The 24,328-nt window shown below is 44.7% G+C and overlaps 1 protein-coding gene across 1 annotated transcript in view; it reads left to right on the top strand.

Annotated features, from left to right (window-relative positions):
- The first annotated feature begins 270 nt into the window (after positions 1–270).
- itgb5 (integrin, beta 5) overlaps positions 271–24,328 on the top strand; it is a 115,296-nt gene continuing 91,238 nt past the window's right edge. The window contains exons 1-8 of the mRNA XM_084309993.1: positions 271–869; positions 1,320–1,405; positions 2,022–2,229; positions 7,247–7,496; positions 14,225–14,393; positions 19,576–19,737; positions 22,096–22,191; positions 22,344–22,433. Coding sequence (XP_084166119.1) covers positions 791–869; positions 1,320–1,405; positions 2,022–2,229; positions 7,247–7,496; positions 14,225–14,393; positions 19,576–19,737; positions 22,096–22,191; positions 22,344–22,433 — 1,140 coding nt within the window. The 5' untranslated portion in view covers positions 271–790. The remainder of the gene's footprint in view (positions 870–1,319; positions 1,406–2,021; positions 2,230–7,246; positions 7,497–14,224; positions 14,394–19,575; positions 19,738–22,095; positions 22,192–22,343; positions 22,434–24,328) is intronic.

The following is a 24,328-nucleotide window of genomic DNA, read 5'->3' on the forward strand; positions in this document are numbered from 1 at the left end:
CTGCCGTACTACAGAAGGTTAACCCTTTACTATCAAAGGGTTAACCTTCTGTAGTGTGGCAGTGAAAGGGTTAACCTCCTGTGTATTGTGGCAGTGAAAGGGTTAAGTGAGGTGGAACCTTATGCAATTTGTTGAGGTCTTGACATGCTCTATGCCGGGGAAGCGGGGACGTAATACTGAAGCAGTGAATGGGTTAATGGAGAGTCGCCCCCTCCCTTGTTAGGAAAAAGGCGGAGACTCCAACTGGGACGCGAGCCGGAGAGCGACCAACACAAACTTGGTAGGAATAGGAAAAGACTTGCAAGCAGTGTTGTTGTGAGTGACTTGTGAGCATTGATTTCTAGTTTTTTTTGTTTAGTTTCTAACGTATTATCTGGAGTGGATCTGGACGTTTCCGAGGCGGAGAACATTAATTAAACCAGTGGAGAAATGGACGAACGGGATTAGTGTCAACAAGCCATGGGTCAACTATGGACGTGGAAAGCTGCAAAGGCGCCCTCAGAATATAAATCAATTGACTTCACGTCAAGTACGTAAAGGATTGTGTCCAGTCCAGTGTTTACTTGGGGGGGATGTATAATACCGTTTATTATAGGTTGCGCATATTTTGAAAGCAGAAGAAGTTCTTTGGTGGAGTTGAAATGGACATAGAGCTGCTGTTTTTTCTGGATTTTGCCGAGAGGACTGAGTCCAATGAGAGGTCCGACGGACGGACAACCGATCGGTATCTGTGAGAACTTCACGGAGACCTCATCATAATCCAAAAGAACACAACGCGCAACTTGACAACATGTGGACCCCTGCGACACTGATGTGGCGAAGCTCACTCTGGTGCGTGATTATGGAAATATGCCTTCGCAGTACTCAAGGTACGAGTCCGATCAACAAAGTTATGTCCGTTATGCAGTCAAATGTTTTCAATTTATTGTATTGTGTGACCAGTGAGCTGTATGTTGATTGTGCACGCATGCTCCAGGCTACTGTGTGTCAACATCGGTTCAGTTGTGTGTGAGCAGCAATAAAACGTTTATACAGCTGGACAACATCGGGATTTACAAGCGAAATAACAGTACAAGACAAGCATACATTTATTAATTCAGTTTTACTGGATAATATAATCGCGTTACGTACACGCGATTATACCCAATAAACCTAAATTCATAAATGTACGCCTGTCTTGTACTGTTATTTCGGTTGTCCAGCTGTAGAAACGTTTTATTGAATGAAACCGAGCCTCAGTATTACTGTGTTGTGTTGGCCTACTATTATTGTATGCTGTATGTAGGCCTACTGTGTGCGCTTTCCTCCCGTCTTCTCAGGACTCAACGTGTGTATGAGTGGCAGCGCGACGTCTTGTGAAGAGTGTCTCCTCATCCACCCCAACTGTGCCTGGTGCGCGCAAGAGGTAGGCACTTCTGCTGCATGTAACCCTTTGACTGCCACACTACAGAAGGTTAACCCTTTACTATCATGATGATAGTAAAGCCAGGGTTAACCTTTTGTAGTGTGGCAGTGAAAGGGTTAACCTGCTGTTGTGTGGCAGTGAAAGGGTTAACCGTTTGGTAATGTGGCAGTGAAAGGGTTAATGTGTCCGTGTTTATAGTGTTATTATCACCAGCCCAAACATGGGTGATGGAATATCAAGTTTTGTTTTATTTGTCACATATAACGTATAGGCTACATCACATGACAGTGAAATGCTTGGTTCTGTATGAGTCCCCCGAGATTGTGCTTCATACAGTAAAAAAGTTAAAAAGAATAAGGGCCAAACACACTATACAAAATATACAAACTAAAGTACAACCTAAAGTACAAAATGCTAACTTTTTAAAATGCAAAATGAGGTAGGGAATGATGTAGTGCAAACATTTGAGTAATAAATGGATAAAAATATGAGCATTCCTATAAGCAAATAGCCATTGATGAACTGACAAACCTTTTGATAAGTTAAAAGCACTGAAAAACGTTGTCTGCCACAGTGTTCACAGAGGTTGACATGTTTGTGTGTTTTGCTCCTCCAGGACTTCGGCAGGGCACGGACCTTGACGTCGCGGTGTGATCTGGGTCAGAACTTGCAGAAGAGGGGCTGCGACATGCGGCTCATCGAGTATCCCAGCAGTGCCACCTCGGTCCTTAAGAACGAGCCCCTGAGTTCTAAAGGGTCGGCACCGACCCAGTATAACGTGGTCCAGATCATGCCTCAGAAGATCTCTCTCAGCCTGCGACCAGGTATATAATAATCTTGGCGTTATATATGAAACCATTGAACCTACAACCTTTACGAGTGCCTAGAGCCAACAACTAATTATGTGTAGTTACCTGACATTCCCTGTTTGTGGAAATTATTTCATTTGTTTGATTTATTCAACCTTTATTTAACCAGGCAGGTCAATTAAGAACACATTCTTATTTACAATGACGGCCTGTCGGGAAATGATTAAAACACATCAAACAACCAAATAAAATGACACAGTACTGTATGTAATACATGAAGCAGAATGCTAAAAGGCTGGGTGACAGTTGCAGGTGTGTTTAAAACAACTCTGCGATAAAGTCCTTAAAAGTTTAATTAGATTCCTGTAATTTCTGGAAATAATGTGAATATAACCCAACTCCTATTGTTTTTTTTGTTTTGCCTTTTTCTCCCAAATGTAGTCGTTATGCCAAGTGTGTGGCACAGTCCTGGTCATTGCGATATCCTCTGTCGGTCTGTGGAGCGAGTAGACTACCACATGTCTCCTCTGTCGGTCTGTGGAGCGAGTAGACTACCACATGTCTCCTCTGTCGGTCTGTGGAGCGAGTAGACTACCACATGTCTCCTCTGTCGGTCTGTGGAGCGAGTAGACTACCACATGTCTCCTCTGTCGGTCTGTGGAGCGAGTAGACTACCACATGTCTCCTCTGTCGGTCTGTGGAGCGAGTAGACTACCACATGTCTCCTCTGTCAGTCTGGGGAGGGTGTAGACTACCACATGTCTCCTCTGTCAGTCTGGGGAGGGTGTAGACTACCACATGTCTCCTCTGTCGGTCTGTGGAGCGAGTAGACTACCACATGTCTCCTCTGTCAGTCTGGGGAGGGTGTAGACTACCACATGTCTCCTCTGTCGGTCTGTGGAGCGAGTAGACTACCACATGTCTCCTCTGTCAGTCTGGGGAGGGTGTAGACTACCACATGTCTCCTCTGTCGGTCTGTGGAGCGAGTAGACTACCACATGTCTCCTCTGTCAGTCTGGGGAGGGTGTAGACTACCACATGTCTCCTCTGTCAGTCTGTGGAGCGAGTAGACTACCACATGTCTCCTCTGTCAGTCTGGGGAGGGTGTAGACTACCACATGTCTCCTCTGTCAGTCTGGGGAGGGTGTAGACTACCACATGTCTCCTCTGTCAGTCTGGGGAGGGTGTAGACTATATGTCTCCTCTGTCAGTCTGGGGAGGGTGTAGAACTACCACACCTTTCCTCCGATACATACAGTTGCCAGCCACTTCTTTTCACCTGACAGCAAGGAGTTTCACTGGGAGAGCATAGCGCGCTGGGATGTTCACGTTATCTTCCCCCACATCCCCTCCCCGCCGAACAGACCGACCAGTAGGAGTTGCTAATGCAACGACCAGGACTAATAATACCCCACAAGCTTCACACCGGCGAACACTGCAGATTGTGTTTGGCCGAACGTCCAGAAGCACCACTACAGAGAATAGACCTGTCACTAAACCACGCCCCCTTTGAAACCTCGGACAAACAAAGCCGACCGTGAATGACTCTCGTTGACGATGGCCGCAGGCAGCCCCTTTCCTGACTGTGATGCAAGCCTTGCTTCACAATCACGAAAGGGGCTAGGCCGCGGGAGATTTACCACAGCAGGTAATAGACCTGTTTTTTAAAGATAACACAAATATTTCATCTAGAAGCAGACAGAGAGGGTTACAATATGCAGTGGAAAAGTACGTTCATGAGATACACATTTACCTTAGACCTCCATGGTGATGCAAGCATTAGCTATAGATAACGTCTCAAGCATTACTTACAGTTGACTTGATTGAAGATTACAAGAACTATGACGATAATCCATGATTACTACTATTGCTGATACATTTAGTTTAAGGCTAGTGGTCCAACGCAGTATACAAGCTAGACCCGACAGTTGTGTCACTAGTCACTAGAATGAGGAAAAAGGTGAGAGCTGTCACTTGCCAACAATCCTCCTCCATAAAGGGGTGAGACGTCAGAGAATGGTATGCTGCACATTCTAGTGTACATCAGGTCAAATGATTGATTACACTAACTATAAATGTATAGTGATAGAGACCAAAGTAAAAATACCTAATAATAAAATAGACCTAATAGGGGGCGAAAGTGGCTTGGGAGTAGAGCAGTCATCTGGTAATCCCGGGCAGCGTGTCGAAGTGTCCTTGAGCAAGACACTGATGAGCAGGTTGGCACCTTGCATGGTTGCCTCCACAATCGGTGTGTGAATGTGTGAGTGAATGGGTAAGATGTGAGAAACAAATTGTAAAGCACTTTGGATAAAAGTGCTATATAAATACAGCCATTTACCATTTACCAAAATACCTGTAAATCACAGTATATGGGTACAGGACATAGCTTTTCTTATAACACTAAGTATAATAATAAATAAATGCATATACAACACATTCTCAAGATAGATCACTCTGATTAGAAAAGAAAACCCACAACTAAAGTGTACATAAATAGCCACTATTTTTAATATATACAATAAATATACATGGATTTACAGTTACACAAATGGATGTACGATATAAACTGGAATAGCGAACAATATCATGTGTTGTTGTGATACATCTATGGTAATTTAACATTATATTCTTGTAGCCAAATGAATGCTGTGACGAGGCTTAACATTGATTTTGTCCCAACCCCAGACCCATAGTTCACAAATCGAATTAAAATGTTATCGCTGGATGTACAATCATTGTCAATCTCCTGACCCGTTAGTCATAGTCACAACATTTGCTGTGATTATTGATGACCCTTGGAAGGAGAAACATGTTGATTTTGGTTACCCTGTAACCTTTCTTCTAGTACCTCCATTATGGATTAATAGCCTGGTCTGTTGACATTTGCAATATCAGCAACTGTTGATGAAGATTAAGTACTTTAACATTTTAAACCAGCAATCTGAGGGACACAGAGCAGCATAACTGGACCACTTTAACAACCTTCAGGTCAATATATTGAGGGTTGAATGCACTGAAATACAAGAACACCCTATAGAATATGTACTGTACTTTTACTTTTGAAACTTAATACAGCACTTTGAGCTACATGACATGTATGAAAGGTGCTTTATAAATAAATACTTACTTACTTACTTACTTACAGTACTGTAGTGATTGTAATGGTACATAATTCACCCACGGCCCTATTGTTAGGAACATTCTAGAAAATTAGTGCCGCCCGAACATTCTGGAACGTGTGTGATGATGTCATGGCAGTACATTCTAGAACCTTAGTGCCCGATCATTGTGGAACGTTGGTGATGATGTCATAGTAGAACCTTCTAGAACCTCTAACATTCCTATTTAAGCATTCTGTTTAGCTTTCTAGTAATGTCCACCTTCCATTGGGGGAGCCTGCTCCACACTCCTCATCTGGAGTAAGAGGGGAGGGGTGATGGATAAGGAGACCTCTTTCATTGTCACTCATGTCCTGTCTTGGGTTGACCTGTGTCGTCTCTGTGAGGGCAGTAACATCTCCAGCACACCTCATTCTGTGAAAAAAACACAAAAAGCTGAGTATTAGCTAAGCATAGACGGATAATAATAATAATAGTTCATTTATGGAGCATCTTTCATGCATAAAATGCAGCTCAAATTGGATTTTATTGACAACAAACATAACAACTTTGACAGATCAACATTTGTATTTGCCTTGTCAGGGATAAAACGAAAAGTCCAGGACTTATTTACATCGTTGTCCCTGTTGTTACTGGTTTCAAGTGGCACTATGGCATCTGAAGTGCATCGAGCATTCTTAGTGCATGTAGTAGTATTCATGTTATTAGTATTCTGTTGTCTGTTAGCCAGTTATTTATACTATCAATGGTGGTCACTACATTACATCTATAACTATAACTGTCCTTGTTGGTCATCATTTCCACTGTTATGCACCTGGCTTGCGGTAACGTTGCTGATGAGATGAGGAACTAGCTGGCTCTACTAGTACTAGCCCTGCTAGCAATCCAGTCCAGAGTATAAGCTAACGTTATGATACAGAAAGCTAACGTTATGATGCAGAAAGCTTATGTTATGATACATAAGGCTAACGGTATGATGCAGAAAGCTTATGTTATGATACATAAGGCTAAAGGTATGATGCAGAAAGCTAACAAGGTTGTCATTCGAGAGGTAGGGTCTGTGTCTTTTCGGAGCAGACACGAGAGCCCGGATATACGCTAGCTAGTTGGCAGTCAAAGTCAAATGTTAGCAAACTAATGGTTTGGTCTACGTTTCTAATGCATGCCGTCAAATATTATGTCTTTATGAATTGACCTTACCTTTGAGCAAACATAAGTGTCCTTGGTAATGGTCTTCACATTCAGTTGTGTATGTGGTTGACGACACAGCAGAATCCATCGCTTGCATTTGTCGAGTTGTCTTTTGGGCTTCGGAAAAGGTATGAAATATACTCCTCCATCCAGTCTTTCAGGGTACCTGGTGTCCGAATTACAGGTACCCCACACACAGCATTTCACCATCAGATATTAGGTAGATAATAACATATAAACTGAACTCTTCACAGTGGTTTCGATCACAGCCGTCTGGTTTGATACAGCCCACAAACCGAGTTGACTTTTGCTGTGATATGATTGGACAATTTTTATTTTGGGGAGTGGTTTAGCGACAGGTCTATTGAACCTGGGTCTCTGTGGTGGTATAGGCTTTTACCTCTACACCACCCAGACGCGACAATGGCTCCGGAGGTAGAGCATCTGATAAGGTTCCCGGTTTGATTCCCGCTCCTCCCGGGCATCGTGTCGATGTGGCCTTGAGCAAGTCACTTAACCCCCTAACTGCTCCCGATGAACAGGTTGGCACCTTGCACGGTCGCCTCCGCCATCGGTGTGTGAATGTGTGTCGATGGGTGAACGTGAGGCATAAATTGTAAAGCGCTTTGGATAAAAAGCACTATATAAAATGCAGTCCATTCACACCTGACTCCTATTGTTTTAACATGTTAATCAACTCTCCATACTCCCTCCTCCAGGTGACCCGACGTGGTTCGAGGTGCAGGTGCGTCAGGTGGAGGACTACCCGGTGGACCTCTACTACCTCATGGACCTGTCCCTCTCCATGAAGGACGACCTGGACACCATCCGTAACCTGGGCAACAAGCTGGCCCACGAGATGGGCAAGCTCACCAGCAACTTCCGGCTGGGCTTCGGCTCCTTCGTGGACAAGAACATGTCGCCCTTCTCCTACACGGCCCCCAAGTACCAGGAGAACCCGTGCAATGGGTGAGAAGGGAGGAAAGGGATTGATTGATTGATTGCACATTTTATTAACAGATTGCAGAATGGGTACAATACAGTACGGCTCAATACACACAATTGTTAAGGGGATGCAGACCAGAGAAAGACTTTCGTCTGGTTTACATCAGGGTCCCCCATTTTCAATTCATCATAACATATATGACATACATGACATACAGATGGACAGTACTGCTACATCTAGACATTTATGACATACCAGAGTACAAAAAGAGAGTATACATTTGAGGGGGAAGAAACTGTACATTGGAGGAGGTGGCGGGGGATGGGGGGGGGGGGGGGGGGGTTGGGTAGGTGCGGTCGGGGGGGGAACTATACATTGGAGGGGGTTGGGTTTGGACATTTACACGGGCCAGTCTCGAATTGCAGTCTCTCGTAGGTGCTCTTTAAATTGAGAGTGGTTTTGAAGGTGGTTAGTGATTCACATTCCTTTACAGCTGTGGGTAGGGCGTTCCACATTGATGTGGCATAATTGCGAAACGTGGGACCGAGCTTCTGTCACTCGTAATGGATTTGCGTTTCAAGAGTCAGACATGGAATTTTAAATTGGGATCGATGTTGCTGTTTGGGGGAGTCCTGTTTCAGATCAGACAGTGACGATATCAATATTGTTGTACTTCTAGATTCGGAAAGAAAATTAGATTTTTAGAATCAATGTTTTACATTTACATTTAGCGGACTCTTTTATCCAAAGTGACTTACACATTCTGTACAACAAGTCGGCAGGAAGAAGTAACGTTGTTCGTCAAACGGTGTTGAACTTGAGTGCTACAGACTTGAGAGCATAGTAGGAGTAGGTACTAGGTAGGGATATAGGCAAGGTAGATTCCTTAGTAGGAGAGTGCATACTAGTGAAAGACGGTACAAGGTTAGTATTTCTTTTTTTTGTTAGCTTATGCACAGAAACGGGAGTGTTGGATGGGCTTGTTCGAAAGCGGGAAATCCTGCATTAATAATTCAGTCCACAACCCTAAGTTCTATTTTTGACCATTTATGAATGATGCATGTTGAGAGAGCCTCGCTGGGAATGCATTGTTGCTTATTTTTTCACAGCAAAGTGGCAGCTCATTAAAATGGCCACTGTCCCTATCACTGCATGTGAGTGCATGCGTGTGTGTGTTGTGGATGCGAGAGGTTGTTGATGTGTGCAAGCTGAAAGGCAACAGAATAGATACAGGGTGAAAGGCATTTGCCCCCGAGGTGAGATTACTCCACACTAACTTGCTGGCCGCTCTCTCGCGCATCGCTGCCTAACTAGGTTATGGCTCGTTGTGTGCGTGTGTGTGTGTGATGCATACTGCTGGGAAACATTAAAGGGACAGATGACAACCTGTCAACCTCCTGTCTGCCCACCTCTGCCCTGTATCCCACTTATACAAGCAGGAGAAATGGCAAACATTTAGAATGGTGTTTAGCGACCACAATATAGGTAGGATTATGGTGTTTAGTGACTAGGATATGGGTAGGATTATGGTGTTTAGCGACCAGGTTATAGGTAGGATTAGGGTGTTTAAGAAGTGGATGGAGGGCAGCTCTTCTAGAGAAGGTCTTCACAGGCTATGATCTTCATGCACATGAAACTTCTCTTAGCTTTCCTTTAGTAAAACAATAAATGAGTACCTCAGAGGAGAGAACCATATAACTCCATTTTAGAGTTTTCAAAGGAACAATGTATTCAAACTTTATTGTCTAAAGATGGTAAGTTAAAGGTGCTGTACGTTTGTATTTCCTTTGTTAATATAATAGCTCTACACTCAGCCATCACTGATATAGAGTGTTTGGTGAACTTTGGTCAGTAACATGGGTCTCCCAGTCCCTCATACCCTGTACCCTCATACCCATTTTCTAGTGTCCTGTTACTTCTCACTTTATACAATCAGGAGAGAGAACTCCACACTGCAAAAATGGTCTGACAAAAATAAGAAATAAAAAATAGTTTTAAAAGCAAATATGTGCTTGAAACAAGTAAAGTAATCTGCCAGTGCAGTAAGCAAATTTTGCTTGACAACATTTCTTGAGATAAGAGATAAATATCTAGGCCTAGGGTTCTCTCTCCTGATTGGATAAAGTGGGAACGGGATACCAGAAAATGTATTTTCCCTTTACTGCAGAGCTGAGGGACTGGGAGACCCAGGTTACTGACCAAACACTTTATACAAGTGATTGCTGTCAGAATGGAGTAGTTGAATGGAGAGGTTGAGTAGTGATATACTTTATAGACTGACCGACTTAACAACTGCAAATAAACATTTCTGGAATGCAGACCATAACCGGCATTAAACCGGCGGGGGGAAGGCGAGTGGATGGAGATGTAGACCGGGCTAATGAGCTAAACCTGTTTTACAATAGGTTTGATACAGCGGCCCCCGGCTAGTCTGTCCCTCAGCCCTTCAACTCGAGCAACCCCCTCCCAACTGCCCACCCCCCCTCATCTCTGGGGCAGCCTGTCTGCCCCCCGCGGCTCGAAGACCCCCTCCTCCCCCCAACACCTGAGACCCCCACAGTGTGGCTCTCTGCAGAACACGCGAGTACACAGCTGAGCAAGTTACATGCAGGCAAGGCTGCGGGTCCTGATGGTGTGAGCCCAAAAGTACTCAAAACCTGTACCTCTCAGCTGTGTGATGTGCTCCAGCTTGTATTCAATATGAGCCTGAGGCTGCAGAGTCCCCACACTGTGGAAAACCTCCTGTGTGGTCCCTGTCCCTAAGTGCCCGCGTCCCAGCACGTCCAAGGACTACAGGCCGGTGGCTCTAACCTCTCATATAATGAAGACCATGGAGAGGTTAGTCCTGGAGCAACTCCGCCCGGTGATCAAACCCCAGATCCACTCCAGTTCGCCGACCAGCCCCGACTGGGGGTAGAGGATGCTGTCATCTACCCGCTGAACCGAGCCTACACTCACCTAGACAAGCCGGGGAGCACTGTGAGAGTCATGTTCTTTGACTTCTCCAGTGCTTTTGATACCATAAGGCCTGGGCTGCTGGGTGAGAAGTTGGAGGCGATGCAGGTAGAGGCCCCCCTGGTGTCCTGGGTTGTTGACTATCTGACGGGCAGACCACAGTACGTGCGCCTACGGAGCTGTGTGTCAGACAGACTGGTCAGCAACACCGGGGCCCCGCAGGGGACAGTCCTCTCTCCCTTCCTCTTCACCATCTACACCAACGACTTCCACTATCGGTCAGAGTCCTGCCACCTTCAGAAGTTTTCTGATGACTCTGCGATAGTGGGATGTATAAAGGGCCGTGACAAGAGGGAATACCGGGAACTGGTAGTGGACTTCGTCACATGGTGTGATAAAAACCACCTGCAGCTAAATGTGGCGAAGACCAGGGAACTGGTGGTGGAGCTGGGGAGGAGGAGGAGTGCACCTGTGACCCCCGTTTCCATCAGGGTAGTCGATGTGGACATGGATGAGGAGTACAAATACCTCGGTGTGCACATCGACAACAAACTGAACGGGTCAAAACACGCAGAGGCATTGTACAAGAAGGGCCATAGCCGACTCTACTTCCTCAGAAGGCTGAGATCCTTCAATGTCTTTACAAGGATGTTGAGGATGTTCTATGAGTCGGTGGTGGCGGGCGCCTTCTTGTACGCTGTGACCTGCTGGGGCAGCGGTCTGAGAGCAGGGGACACAAACAGGCTGGATAAGCTGGTCAGGAAGGCCAGTAGCGTGGTTGGGGTGGAGCTGGACTCTCTAGCGACGGTGGTGGAGAGGAGGAGCCTTGCTAAGCTCCAGGCCATTAGGGAAAACTCCTCCCACACACTATACACAGACTTGGCTGACAGGAGGAGCATGTTCAGTGCTAGGCTCACACTACCTAAATGCAGCACTGAACGGCACAGGAAGTCCTTCATTCCAACAGCCATCAGACTATACAATGCATCACTCTGCCTCACTGCATCCCACAGGATTTTCCGAGACTATGGGGGGTGAACCTCCGACCCTCTAGGGGGGTCCGGGGGCATGCCCCCCCGTAAATCTTTTTTGTGTGTACATTTTAAAGTTAAATGCATCAATCTGGTGCACTTTGAGAGCAAAATAAAGAGGCTAGATCTATGATGAACTTTGTGCTCAAAACACAAAATCGACTAGACTAGTGCTTCCCAATCCTCTCCTCGAAGCACCCCAGCGGGCCACCACAGTCTAGGTCATTAATGGGGAAACCCTGACTGAGCACAGAGTGACAGTTACCATCTTCCTGGACTCTTACTTTTGAAACGGCACTGTGCAATACTACACCTACTGTATACCTCAGTATATTTTTACTGTATATTTTATTCCATTTTTATTCTATTTTATTCTACTCTTATCTTAGGCGATTTGATTTGTTTTGTTATTCTTATTTGTGACCTGTTCTGTCTAAATGTTTAATGTTGAGCGATTTGCAGTGTCAAATTTCCCTCGGGATAATAAAAGTATTTCTATTCTATTCTATTCTATTCTAGACTACATGGGCTTTACAAAAACCTTCAAATCAGAGATATAGTTTTTATGGGTCTTGAGTGCAAGGGTTCAATAGTAAACTTGACAAGTCAGAGAAACTTAAGGTAAATAAAATGGGTTTGGCAAAGCCTAATATTTGATGGTATGTGATTGGTATTTATTCAGAAATTATGTGGGCCTGCACTAAATGGACCAGGACGTTTGGTCCACAGTGAAATCGTGAATAGTCCACCATAAGTAGCAAGAATTTCCAGTTCTGCTAAGAAAGAATTCCCACTTATTTGTCAGTGATGCTACCTGTGAGTGCCCTGATCACCGGATTTGGTAGCGTTAATAGGCATGTTCTTCAAATTAGAATAATTGTTTACATTTGGATAGGTTTAGGTTTACTTTATTTGTTCAAGGGGGACAGTGTACATTAATAAAACATTTTACAAATGTAAATGCAGCCAATTTTAGCCAAAATTGATAGGCCATCACAATGATTCCAATACATACCTTTTAGGAAAAAAGACGGGATTTCAGCAGGAAGGAAAATATCTTAAAATCAGAATCGGAAAGGTCGTTATTGCCAAGTAAGCTTGCACATACAAGGAATTTGTCTTGGTCATTTGGTGCATCAACATTAACAGACTATTAAAGTTGAATAAAATGGAATATATAAAATAAAAGCCTTTATTGTATCACAGCTACATACCGTACTTTTCGCACTATAAGCCGCACCTGAATATAAGCCGCAGCAGCTAAATTGAATGATGTGTACATATATAAGCCACACTGGACTATAAGCCGCAGGTGTTTTAATGTTTAATTACCATGTAATTAGCATTGGGACACAATACTGTCGGACAAATAACAAGAATTAACTAATTTACAAGTTGTATTAAGTTTAGCAAGTAAGGGAACAGATAAATAACATTTCAATGCAGTCAAAAAAGCAATATTTAGATTTTTAAATTTTCGGGTTTGGTCACGTCGAGTCACATATAAGCCGCACCGTTATATAAGCCGCAGGGTAAAAAAATGGGGAAAAAAGGTGCGCCTTATAGTCCGAAAAGTACGGTAGTTTAAAAATGCCAACATGTTTGGAGCAAGCTGGTCTTCATCAGGGCATGAGATTTGTAGGGCATGACTTGATGAAGACCAGCTTGGTGGAAACATGTTGGCGTTTTTAAACTATGTAGCCGTAATAATAATAATAATAATAATAATAATAATAATAATAATAATAATAATAATAATAATAATAATAATAATAATAATAAATTGTATTTGTATTGCACTTTTCGTTCACTAGGATCCCAAAGTGATACAGGGTTAAAACATAGTTAAAATAATAAAATTATTAATAATAATAATACAAAAAATTTATACAGAATAAAAATAAGATAAAAATAGAGCATAGTTAAAAACATAGTATAAACAGAAAATTACAAAAATCACAAGAAAAAAAGAAAAAGCTAGCAATCAAAGGCCTTTTTGAAACCGATACGATGTAGGCTTTTTAAGATATTTCCTTCCTGATATACTTTTTGAATGCCTGGGATCCTGTTTTTTTTCTAGTTGTTTTCTCCCAAAGACCCAAGCGCACCTGATGGATCTTTTGTGAAAACATTGTACTCACTAGAGTACAATGTGGGGTGATAGTGGCTCGGGAGGTAGAGCAGTCGTCTGGTAATCCGGAGGTTCCCGGTTCGATTCCCGGCAGCGTGTCAAAGTGTCCTTGAGCAAGACACTTAACCCCTAATTGCTCCCGATGTGCAGGTTGGCACCTGCATGGTTGCCTCTGCCATTGGTGTGTGAATGTGAGTGAATGGGTAAAATGTGAGGAACAAATTGTAAAGCGCTTTGGATAAAAAGTGCAATATAAATGCAGCCATTTACCATTTACTAGAGTGCAAGCCTAGTTGTACTCTTATGCATACTTTTTAGATAAATCACCCAAAAGTACACAACCTCTACCGTCTTTAACTATGAATGTACAAGAAGACACCCTAACTTACCACCTCTAGAGGATTCAACTTGAAATCATTGTTTATCTGAAAACATATACCGGATTCATATGGTCCCTCATCTGAAGGATTCAAATGTCTTGAGAAATTAAGAGAAGAGTGCAACCCCCCCTTCTATTGTTCAGTGATCTACATTAGTCTGTGTTTCTATGAGTGTGCATTCAAATAGACCTTTTTGGGTTACAGTGCATCTTAGCCATACGTCTGATGTTGTGTGTATCTGTCTCATCTCACAGATACAAGCTGTTCCCCAACTGCGTCCCCTCTTTTGGCTTCCGCCACCTCCTCTCGCTGACGGACAAGGTGGACCGCTTCAACGAGGAAGTGCAAAAGCAGATGGTATCTCGCAACCGGGATGCCCCGGAGGGTGGATTTGACGCCATCTTGCAGGCCGCTGTTTGTAAGGTGAGCTGTCAGTCAAGCAAGATTGCATTTCATTAACAGGGTGTCCGCGGATCCTTAAAAAGTCTTAAAAAGTCTTAAATTTGTTTATCAATAATTAAGGCCTTAGTTTGTCTTAAAATGTCTTAAATCCATTTTCAGAGGTCTTAAAAATGCCATAGACAGGAAAGATAAAATACCATGTCATCTTATGTTTTATTATGAAATCTGGGGAAAAACGGTTAACGGGAGATAAAGTCGGGACTTTTTATTGACCGTGTTGTAGCATCACGCAGACCGGAATGGGGCGGAACCAACAGAGGTCCTTATGTTGGCCGGGAACTATTTCAGCAACGGAGTCTAGCTAACGTTAGCAAGGTGAAGCGGAAGCGATAACGCTAACGTTACGTTTAGTTTAGTTTAGCATTTGCACTCGTTAATATGGGAAAGTGCCAATTTAACGAGAACTGGCTCGACAATCCACTGTTTGTGCCAGTCAAAGACCATTACGAGGCCCGCTGCAAAAAGAAAAGCAGTCGAGTCGCACATGCTGAGCGCTAAGCATACCGATACCTCTGCAAAACCCGCCTGCAAACTAGTATTTCGCATTTCTTTTCGGCCCCTTCCTCCGCATCAGCTGTGCCATCTCAGGTAGGACTACCACCTGCAACACCAATTATATCATCTGCACTCGGCTACATTCGGCTCCACGCCAACGCTTGAAGCTGAGGTACTGTGGTTTCTCAACAGTCGCAAAGCACCAGTCCTACACTGGCAATGATGGACTAGGAGAGGTATTCGTGCTATGTTCCCTGACTCGGAAATCGCTAAGACATTAACATGCGCCAAAGACAAAACGTCCTACATAGCCAGGTTTGGATTGGCTTCTTACATCCAAAAAATCTCTTCACGGATGTAAACAAGGACACGTTTGTGTTGATGTTCGATGAGAGTGAGAGCTTCACCCCACCCTATGTATATATTTTCTACCACCCACCTACCCCCTCCTAATGTACAGTCTCCTCCCCATCATATGTATATGTATATGTGTATATATATATATATATGTTAGGATCTATGGGTAACAGTACTGTATATTTGCATATCATATATGTCACAAATGTAACAGTAATATATACCTGTATGTCATGTATGTCCCTATGCCATAAATGTCATGATGTCATGTATGTTGTGCATGTCATAAATGTCACTATGAATTGAAAATGGGGGACCCTGATGTAAACAAGACAAACGTCTTTCTCTGGTCTGCATCCCCTTATTATTGTGTGTATTGAGCTGTACTGTATTGTACCCATTCTGAAATCTGTTAAATAAAGTATTCATTCAACCAAACCACAAAAACAAAACAACTGGATGAATGAGAACTTTATTTAACAGATTGCAGAATGTGTACAATACAGTACAGCTCAATACACACAATAATAAGGGGATGCAGACCAGAGAAAGACGTTTGTCTTGTTTACATCAGGGTCCCCCATTTTCAATTCATATTGACATACACAACATAGAATAGATAGAATAGAAATACTTTTATTATCCCGTGGGAAATTTGACACTGCAAATCGCTCAACATTTAAACATTTAGACAGGACAGGTCACGAATTAGAATAATAACACAAATCAATCAAGTTGCCTAGGATAAGAGTAGAGTAAAATAGAATAAAAATAAAATAAAATATACAGAAATAAATACAGTAAAAACATACATGACATCATGACATTTATGGCATAGGGACATACATGACATACAGGTATATACTGTAGTACTGTTACATTTGTGACATATACGATATGCAAATAATATACAGTACTGTTACCCAGAGATCCTAACAGAAAATATTATATATATATGATGGGGATGAGATTGTACATTAGGAGGGGGGGGGGGGGGGGGGGGGGGGGGTTGGACATTTACGGTGGCCAGTTTCGAATTGCAGCCTCCCGTAGGTGCTCTTTAAGAACGGTTTTGAATGTGGGCAGGGGTAAAGTGGGTTTTAGGAGTGAGGTTAAGCAGTAGTCTGACCAGTTTGTTTTATGATGTTTGTAATCTTGTTTTTAGTGCCTTTGAGGTGCTTTGGTACCATGAGGTGCAGGCATAGTCGTAGTACCCTTGAATGAGTGTACTGAGAGTACCCATGATTTTTGCCATTTTGTTATCGTGAAATTGGTATTAAATTTAATTCTGAGTGGCATTAAAAAGTCTTAAAAAGCCTTAAATCTGACTGGGCTAAACCTGCAGATACCCTGATTAATATGACCAGACTTCCTCTTGTTTCATCTCATTTCCTTTATGATGCTGCTGGCCTCCATTAATCCACCATTAGCCCAATGTAGCGCTGGCCTCTTGACATTTAATGAATACACACTTCAGTGAAGTCTGGCTTGGCTGTGATAGAAGCACACTACCATATTCTATATTGGTTTTCCACAAGGAGAAAGCCACTGGTAGACGACTGAGATGCTCCTGTGATGAACTGCTGGCCTATTTACTCTTAATTAAAAGCACCGGGGGGGCATAGACGGGAAGTGCAATGTGGTGCAGCTGGTTAAACAAGAGGACGAGTCACTAGCAGGCCCAGTCGTATCCTTGTGTTTGGCTCCCAGTTTAATTGTTTTCTTCAGGAAGAGAGTGACTCCCTCCGAGGAGCCCTTGCCTTGTAATTTAGAGTAACAGCTTAGTTTTCGAACGCTAACTGGTTGGTGGGATGGGCCTAGTCGATCCAAAGACTTGATTGATGTAGGCTATTCTTACTTCCATAATTGTATCAATCGTGTCGGCCGTAAGATGTGGCTGCAGACATCATTTCAATAAGGATGTGTGAAATGGTATATGTATTGTGCGTACGGTTGACGAGTTGTTGATGGTTGTTAAGTGGAGTTGTTCAGACTCGGAGCTATTTATTACCCGAATTCCTGTAGAGAAAAACACTGTTTTTCCCCCATGACCCTCACAAACAGGAAATATTCATTCTTCCATGACAGGCCGCAAAAACCAAAACAAAGCTTCTCGCACAACACAATTTGCTGGAATGCCTCATGTGCTGAATAATAGTCATTGGGATAGTTCTTCAAAGAGGCCTGTGTGTTCGACTAGCCCACAGCCCTATTGTATACTGTAACTAGCACATAATGTACAAATGCATTACAAATGGTTGCCTTTATGTGCCTGCTGCGGGTTGAGAGGTCGGGTTTGTTTAGCGTCATACCATTAAGCATTAGTCAGCACTCCGGTGTCTAACGCTCACCCCAGCACTGCCTTTTGTCTCACTCTGTCTACCCATTGATAATGACCAGGCCTGGGCCTGCTGGAGAAAGCTCTGGCTGTTGTTGCCTTCTATTATTAAGTGACTGTCTGGCTTGTTTGGGTCAGCCGTTGTCAAGCTTGCGGAGGGCGAGAGCATTTCCGGGATTGATTTTAAATGAAGTTTTGATTTGAAACACCTGGAATATGAATGTTTTTAGGAATGTTTTCTTCATTCATGGGGATGTCTTTAGGTGTTTGTTAGTATTTTTGATTGCAGCTAAAAAAGGAACTTTCAGAGTGCTTTAGAATAAGGGTTTTAATGAAGTAACTGTACATGTGTACAGTGTGGAGATGGCTGGTTTAAGCAGCTACACCTGCCCTGTGTCAAGCCAAGTAGACCTGGGAGCAGGGCACCTGTTGCGCATTGAGGTAATCGGTTAATTCTTTGTCTAGACGACATGCACCACCTGCTCTGGCTTGTACCATCTCTCCACTACTCCTTCAATAAACTGCTATGCGTTACTTTCCACCAACTCCGCCTGTGGCAAAGCCCTAGGAAAGTCACGCCGTGTGGCCCGCAGCGGGGTCTACTGCCACAGTGGTGTCCGATGTGGGGCATTCCGGCGCAGAGGCTCAGGCAGAGATGATGGAAACATAGACCTGTTTATTGAAGAGTAGTGGCAAGATGTTACAAGCCAGAGCAGATGGTGTGTGTTCTCTAGATAAAAGCTCTCCTCAGTGTGTGTGTGTGTGTGTGTGTGTGTGAGAGGATGGCAGATTTAACCTGTGCCCACTGATGTGCAACAGGTGCGCAGCCACACCTGCTCCCAGGTCTTCCATTAGCTTGACCCAGGGCTTAAAACAGCCACACACCACAGCTTAGCAAACAATGTACATCTTCAAAGAATGAACTTGAGCACAAAAACACCACACATTTCAACCTCAATAGGTCTACCTCAGGGTGTAGGGCCAGACAGGGCGTGCCGACCCTAGATATAAAGGTAGAACCAGGTTAAGGGTTGTGGCCGTTACTCTTTATTGTTATATATTTGGCCCGATGAGTTTCCTTTTACCACATACTCATCTTTTAAGCTAGTGCGAAGATACTGATATTGTATTAGACTAGAGATCTTGCGGAATCTTTGTGCCAGCCATGTCATGCTAGCTTACTGGCAAATGGGATAGATTTCGCTCCAAAGTTAGCTAGGGGAGCATGTCTATGTTCCCCGGGTCCTATGTTCCCCGGCTTCTATGTTCCCCGCTTTGATTGATTGATTGAAAATGTTAGACCACCAGCCCTGATTCCAAACTCTAACCTTAACCAGTTCGAAAGAGGTCTTAAGCTTAACCAGTTCGAAACAACGCGGACATTAATAATTAATAAAATAATAAAAATTTATAAAATGTTCAATCTATTAATCAATCAAGCGGGGAACATAGGACCCGGGGAACATAGGGATGATCCCTTAGCTAGCTAGCTTAAATCTGATGGGAGGAAAATGCTATGGGTATGGCCTTTTCACCTCAAGATATCTGAATGAAAATGGCCTCAGTGGAACCACACAAGACGCCTCTTTACAGCCAGGCTAATTTATGCTAGTCAAATGCAGAATTAGGCCCAAACCAGGCGGTGTCGATTTTGCGGGGGAGGGGTGATATCGGCAGATTAATCAGCTATCTGCCTTTTCCTGCTCCAAACTATCGTTATTATATCAGCCTTTCAGAATCCACTATTGGTCGACCTCTAGTGTATGCCAGGACGATCAGAACTCCTACACAATGAGAGTCTTTCATTAAAAGCCTTGAAATAGGGCCGTGAAAAAGATCACAATACTGGCGCATCAATACAAGAACATGAGAGGAAGTATCACGCTACTATATCATATCGATATTTTCCCCTGGTCCTAGTCAGTCCTAACCCTCTGACCCGCTTCTCAACAGGAGAGGATAGGCTGGAGGAAGGAGGCCTTCCATCTGCTGGTGTTTGCCACAGACGACGTGCCTCACCTGGCTCTGGACGGCAAGCTGGGGGGCCTGGTCCAGCCCCACGACGGACAGTGCCACCTGAACACCAAGAACGAGTACAGCGCCTCCACTGTGATGGTAAGAGGGGACTGGGGAGGGAGAGAGGAGATGCGGGGAACATCGGTTGAGGTGTTCTCACCGATGCAGCAGTGAGTTTAAATGCTAACCACTCAGCCTTGAACTCAGAACATGAGGGAAACTGTCATATCTAGTATCAGCTCAATTCACCCTGCAGCCATCGGCTCCCCAGAGAAACCCGACGCCAATATTTGTCTGGTTGGCTCTTTTTCGATGCGAAGCACCTCTATGCTCACTAACTCACTCAGTTGTTCAGTCATTCATTTATTGATCCCCTTGGGGAAATTCGGGCGTCATAGCAGCACGGGTTCAATCTATACTTCAATCTACATATACTTGACTAGTTCAAGTATAACTTGAATACTTCGCTCTATACTTGACATCTCGACAACAACAACAACCACGTGCACCGACACAGGCCACCCACCAGAGCTAACCATGTCAACAACACGGTATGAAAGCTCCTGGTAGAAAATCATTGCATTCTGTAGATCACCATTACATTTTACAGACGCGCAATGTTACTCTTCCGTCACGCATGCATGCGTCTGTTGTTGTGCTGTCAAATCTGTGTGCAAAGAGCACCCTGAGCTAAACACCACAGCTCCTCCCTTGAACCCTGTGACGCTTCCCATCTATGACACCACAGTCTTAATTTCAAAGTCATCACAACTGTTGGAACAATGCCAACACTGCCAACACAAGAACGTGTGTTGAACAAGGACACATGGTGTCAGCCAGGCAGTGTTGGCATTGTTCAACAGTCGCGATGCACTAGACTTTGGAATTAAGAACGTTTGCTTTGGGTGATGACTTGAATATGTTGAACCACCAGTTACTTCCTTCGCCGAACATGGCTAGGTTTGTACAGGGAGGCATGTAGAGCTTATAGAGTGACGGTTCTTAACTCCACTTGGCTCTTATCCAACCCTAAATCACTTTATATGGAAACCATTTTCACGCTCAATTGAACTAGCTTAGACGTTTAGTCTTCGTCCTCAGTGTAAAACGTGAGTGACTGCAGCTGAAGGGCAGCTGCTGAAGGAGCTGTCCTTTCATGAGATATAAAAAAACAGATCATGAACCAAGTGTAACTGATTTATTTATGAAAATTAATTTAGAAAATTAAGTACGGAATCTCCTAAAAAAGAGCCTTTGATGCATAACAATACATGCACTGTATGGAGATCACATGGAGCTAATGCTATGTAAACCTGATTAGTAGCATGTGGTAGGCACCATATTCCTATCTCTGGAACAGTTGTATCAAAATGAATGAAGTGAATTAAACCTGCGTTGCATTTTCCTATTTGTTATTCAGGTATTTTGCCCTCAAACTACAGTATAATGTCTACAAACTACAGTATAATGTCTGCAAACTACAGTATAATTTTTACAGACTACTACTGACCTTGTTTTAAGTGACTTGATATACAATGGAATGGTCATGTCATATTATATTAAAGCTTAAGTAGAGATATTCTCTTACAAAACAAATACAATCTAACATCAGTACTGCATACAGTTGTCTAAAGATTGAAATGCACACTTTCATGTCGGTACAATTCAGTTTTGAGACACTCTATTCTGACTCCTACAGTAGCTCTGAAAATAAGACATTCCTTTATCGATCCCCTTGGGGAAATTTGGGTGTCATAGCAGCACAGGTTCAATCTATACTTGACTAGTTCAACTATCATTTGAATACTTCAATCTATACTTGACCAGTTCAAGCATAACTTCAATACTTAGATCTATACTTGAAATATCGACAACAACAACGACAGCAACACCGGGCTGACACAGGCCACCCACCACCGAAAAATCTCAGCATGTCAACCTCATTCCTTGATAATTTGCAATTCACACACAACGCAATGTTGGTACAAACTACAAGAATTCCAAAAATGGTAGAACATTTTGTATTCATCCATCTGCACTAAAAGGCACATATTGAACTTCAGACCGCTGTATGCTTGTTGTGTAATCCATAAACAAGCTGCGCTTGTGTCCCCATCTGGATGCCTCGCTGCTCTTTTTGGTAAGAAGGTTCAACAGGAAACTGACGCACTTACATTTTCCTCAATTCCTTCAATCGTCTCTTCCAAAGGAAGATCATGGACCCGTTGGGTTGGGTTTCCAAGAATCCAAGTTCAGAGTGTCTTGGTTACAAACGTCCTATGAGATTTTTCTCTTGGTTGGTCTGCCCTTAGGAAATAATGAGGCATTTCAGCCTGTTCTCTAGGTATAAAACGGATATAGCTGCAGACACTAATGTAAACACAACACTGGCATCAGATGAATGACTTCCTTCCCCTCTCTCTCTCTCTCTCTCTCTCTCTCTCTCTCTCTCTGCAGGACTACCCGTCTCTAGCTCTCCTGGGGGAGAAACTAGCAGAGAATAATATCTATCTCATCTTCGCGGTGACTAAACGGCTTTATGTAATTTATAAGGTACTCTTTTTTTTTATAAATGTTTTGCTTTGTATGACGATTGCCTATGAGATGTTCTGATATTGGCAGGTTTAAATATCCATTGGTATTCCTTTTCCCATCTCTTGGAATATGAAATAATTCTCTCTCTCTCTCCCTTTGTATTCCTCAAGAATTTTACTGCACTAATCCCTGGAACCACTGTGGAAATCCTGGACCAGGATTCCAAGAATATTATTCAACTGATCATCAATGCTTACAATGTAAGTAAAGGAATCCTTTGTCTGCGAGTGCGTGAGAGAGAGAGAGAGAGAGAGAAAGTGAGAGAGAGAGAGACACGCAGAGGGATAAAAAGAGTTGGAGATGCAGATGGATTAAGAAGGAGCTCTAACGAGTGAGAAGAGAAATGAGCAGGTAATCCTTTAAGCTCTCCTGCTGTGAGAGGAGGGAAGAGGCTCTCTGGCCCAGGACGCGTTTTCCTTAATGATAAGCAAGCAGTGCAAGAATGCGGAAGCATTCTACCGTAGTGTCGTGCGGTAATGCGCCTTTCATTTTCCGCCGCCCAGCGCCCGTGCGTGCACCGGCGGCGGCGTGCTCGCTCAGGTGCGTGCGTGCGCCGGCGTGCTCGCGCGAGGTGCCCGCGCATGCGCATGAGATCCCGCCTTGGTTCGACACGAGCGGAGCTCAATATATATAAGTCACCGCCCCTTATTCAGTATCTAGAAATAGCTCAATTGGCAAGACTACATGGCTGTGGATCCTATGGCTCGTTTGCTGGCGAGTTCGAATCCCATCGAATTTTTTTTTTTTAACGTGATTTTTTTTTTAACATGTATTCTTTCGCCGGTTAAGGTTAGGCATGGTTAAGGTTAAGGTTAAGGTTAGGCATTGTTTCGGAGTTGGTTAAGGTTAGAACGGTTAAGTTTAGGCGCTGTTAAGGAGCTGGTTAAGGTTAGAGTTTGTCAAAGAGAATGGCAATAGACAGCCTATTTCCGCGCGACAGCTCCCAAAGCGGGCCTGAAAAGAAAGGCGCTTTACCGTAGTGGCGTGCGGTGACGAATGCGGAAGCATTTTTGCACTGCTTGCTTATCATTAAGGTAGACGCGCCCAGGACTATGTCTCCACGCACCCTGCACATCCCTGGGAGGGGGGGGGGGGGCTCTCTGGCCCAGGACTATGTCTTCACACACCCTGCACATCCCTGGGAGGGGGGAGGGGGGGCTCTCTGGCCCAGGACGATGTCTTCATGCACCCTGCACATCCCTGGGAGGGGGGGGGGGGGGGGGGGGGCTCTCTGGCCCAGGACTATGTCTTCACACACCCTGCACATCCCTGGGAGGGGGGAGGGGGGGGGCTCTGGCCCAGGACGATGTCTTCACTCACCCTGCACATCCCTGGGAGGGGGGGGGGGGGGGGGGCTCTCTGGCCCAGGACTATGTCTTCACACACCCTGCACATCCCTGGGAGGGGGGAGGGGGGGCTCTCTGGCCCAGGACGATGTCTTCACTCACCCTGCACATCCCTGGGAGAGGGGGGGGGGGGGCTCTCTGGCCCAGGACTATGTCTTCACACACCCTGCACATCCCTGGGAGAGGGGGGGGGGGGGCTCTCTGGCCCAGGACTATGTCTTCACACACCCTGCACATCCCTGGGAGAGGGGGGGGGGGGGCTCTCTGGCCCAGGATGATGTCTTCACTCACCCTGCACATCCCTGGGAGGGGGGGGGGGGGCTCTCTGGCCCAGGACGATGTCTTCACTCACCCTGCACATCCCTGGGAGAGGGGGGGGGGGGGGCTCTCTGGCCCAGGATGATGTCTCCACGCACCCTGCACATCCCTGGGAGAGGGGGGGGGGGGGGCTCTCTGGCCCAGGATGATGTCTCCACGCACCCTGCACATCCCTGGGAGGGGGGAGGGGGGGCTCTCTGGCCCAGGATGATGTCTTCACGCACCCTGCACATCCCTGGGAGAGGGGGGGGGGGGGGGGGGGTGGCTCTCTGGCCCGGGACGATGTCTCCACGCACCCTGCACATCCCTGGGAGAGGGGGGGGGGGGGGGGCTCTCTGGCCCAGGATGATGTCTCCACGCACCCTGCACATCCCTGGGAGAGGGGGGGGGGGGGGGCTCTCTGGCCCAGGATGATGTCTTCACGCACCCTG

This window comes from Notolepis coatsorum (assembly GCF_963971535.1).
Source record: "Notolepis coatsorum genome assembly, chromosome: 3".
Classification (NCBI taxonomy): Eukaryota; Metazoa; Chordata; class Actinopteri; order Aulopiformes; family Paralepididae; genus Notolepis; species Notolepis coatsorum.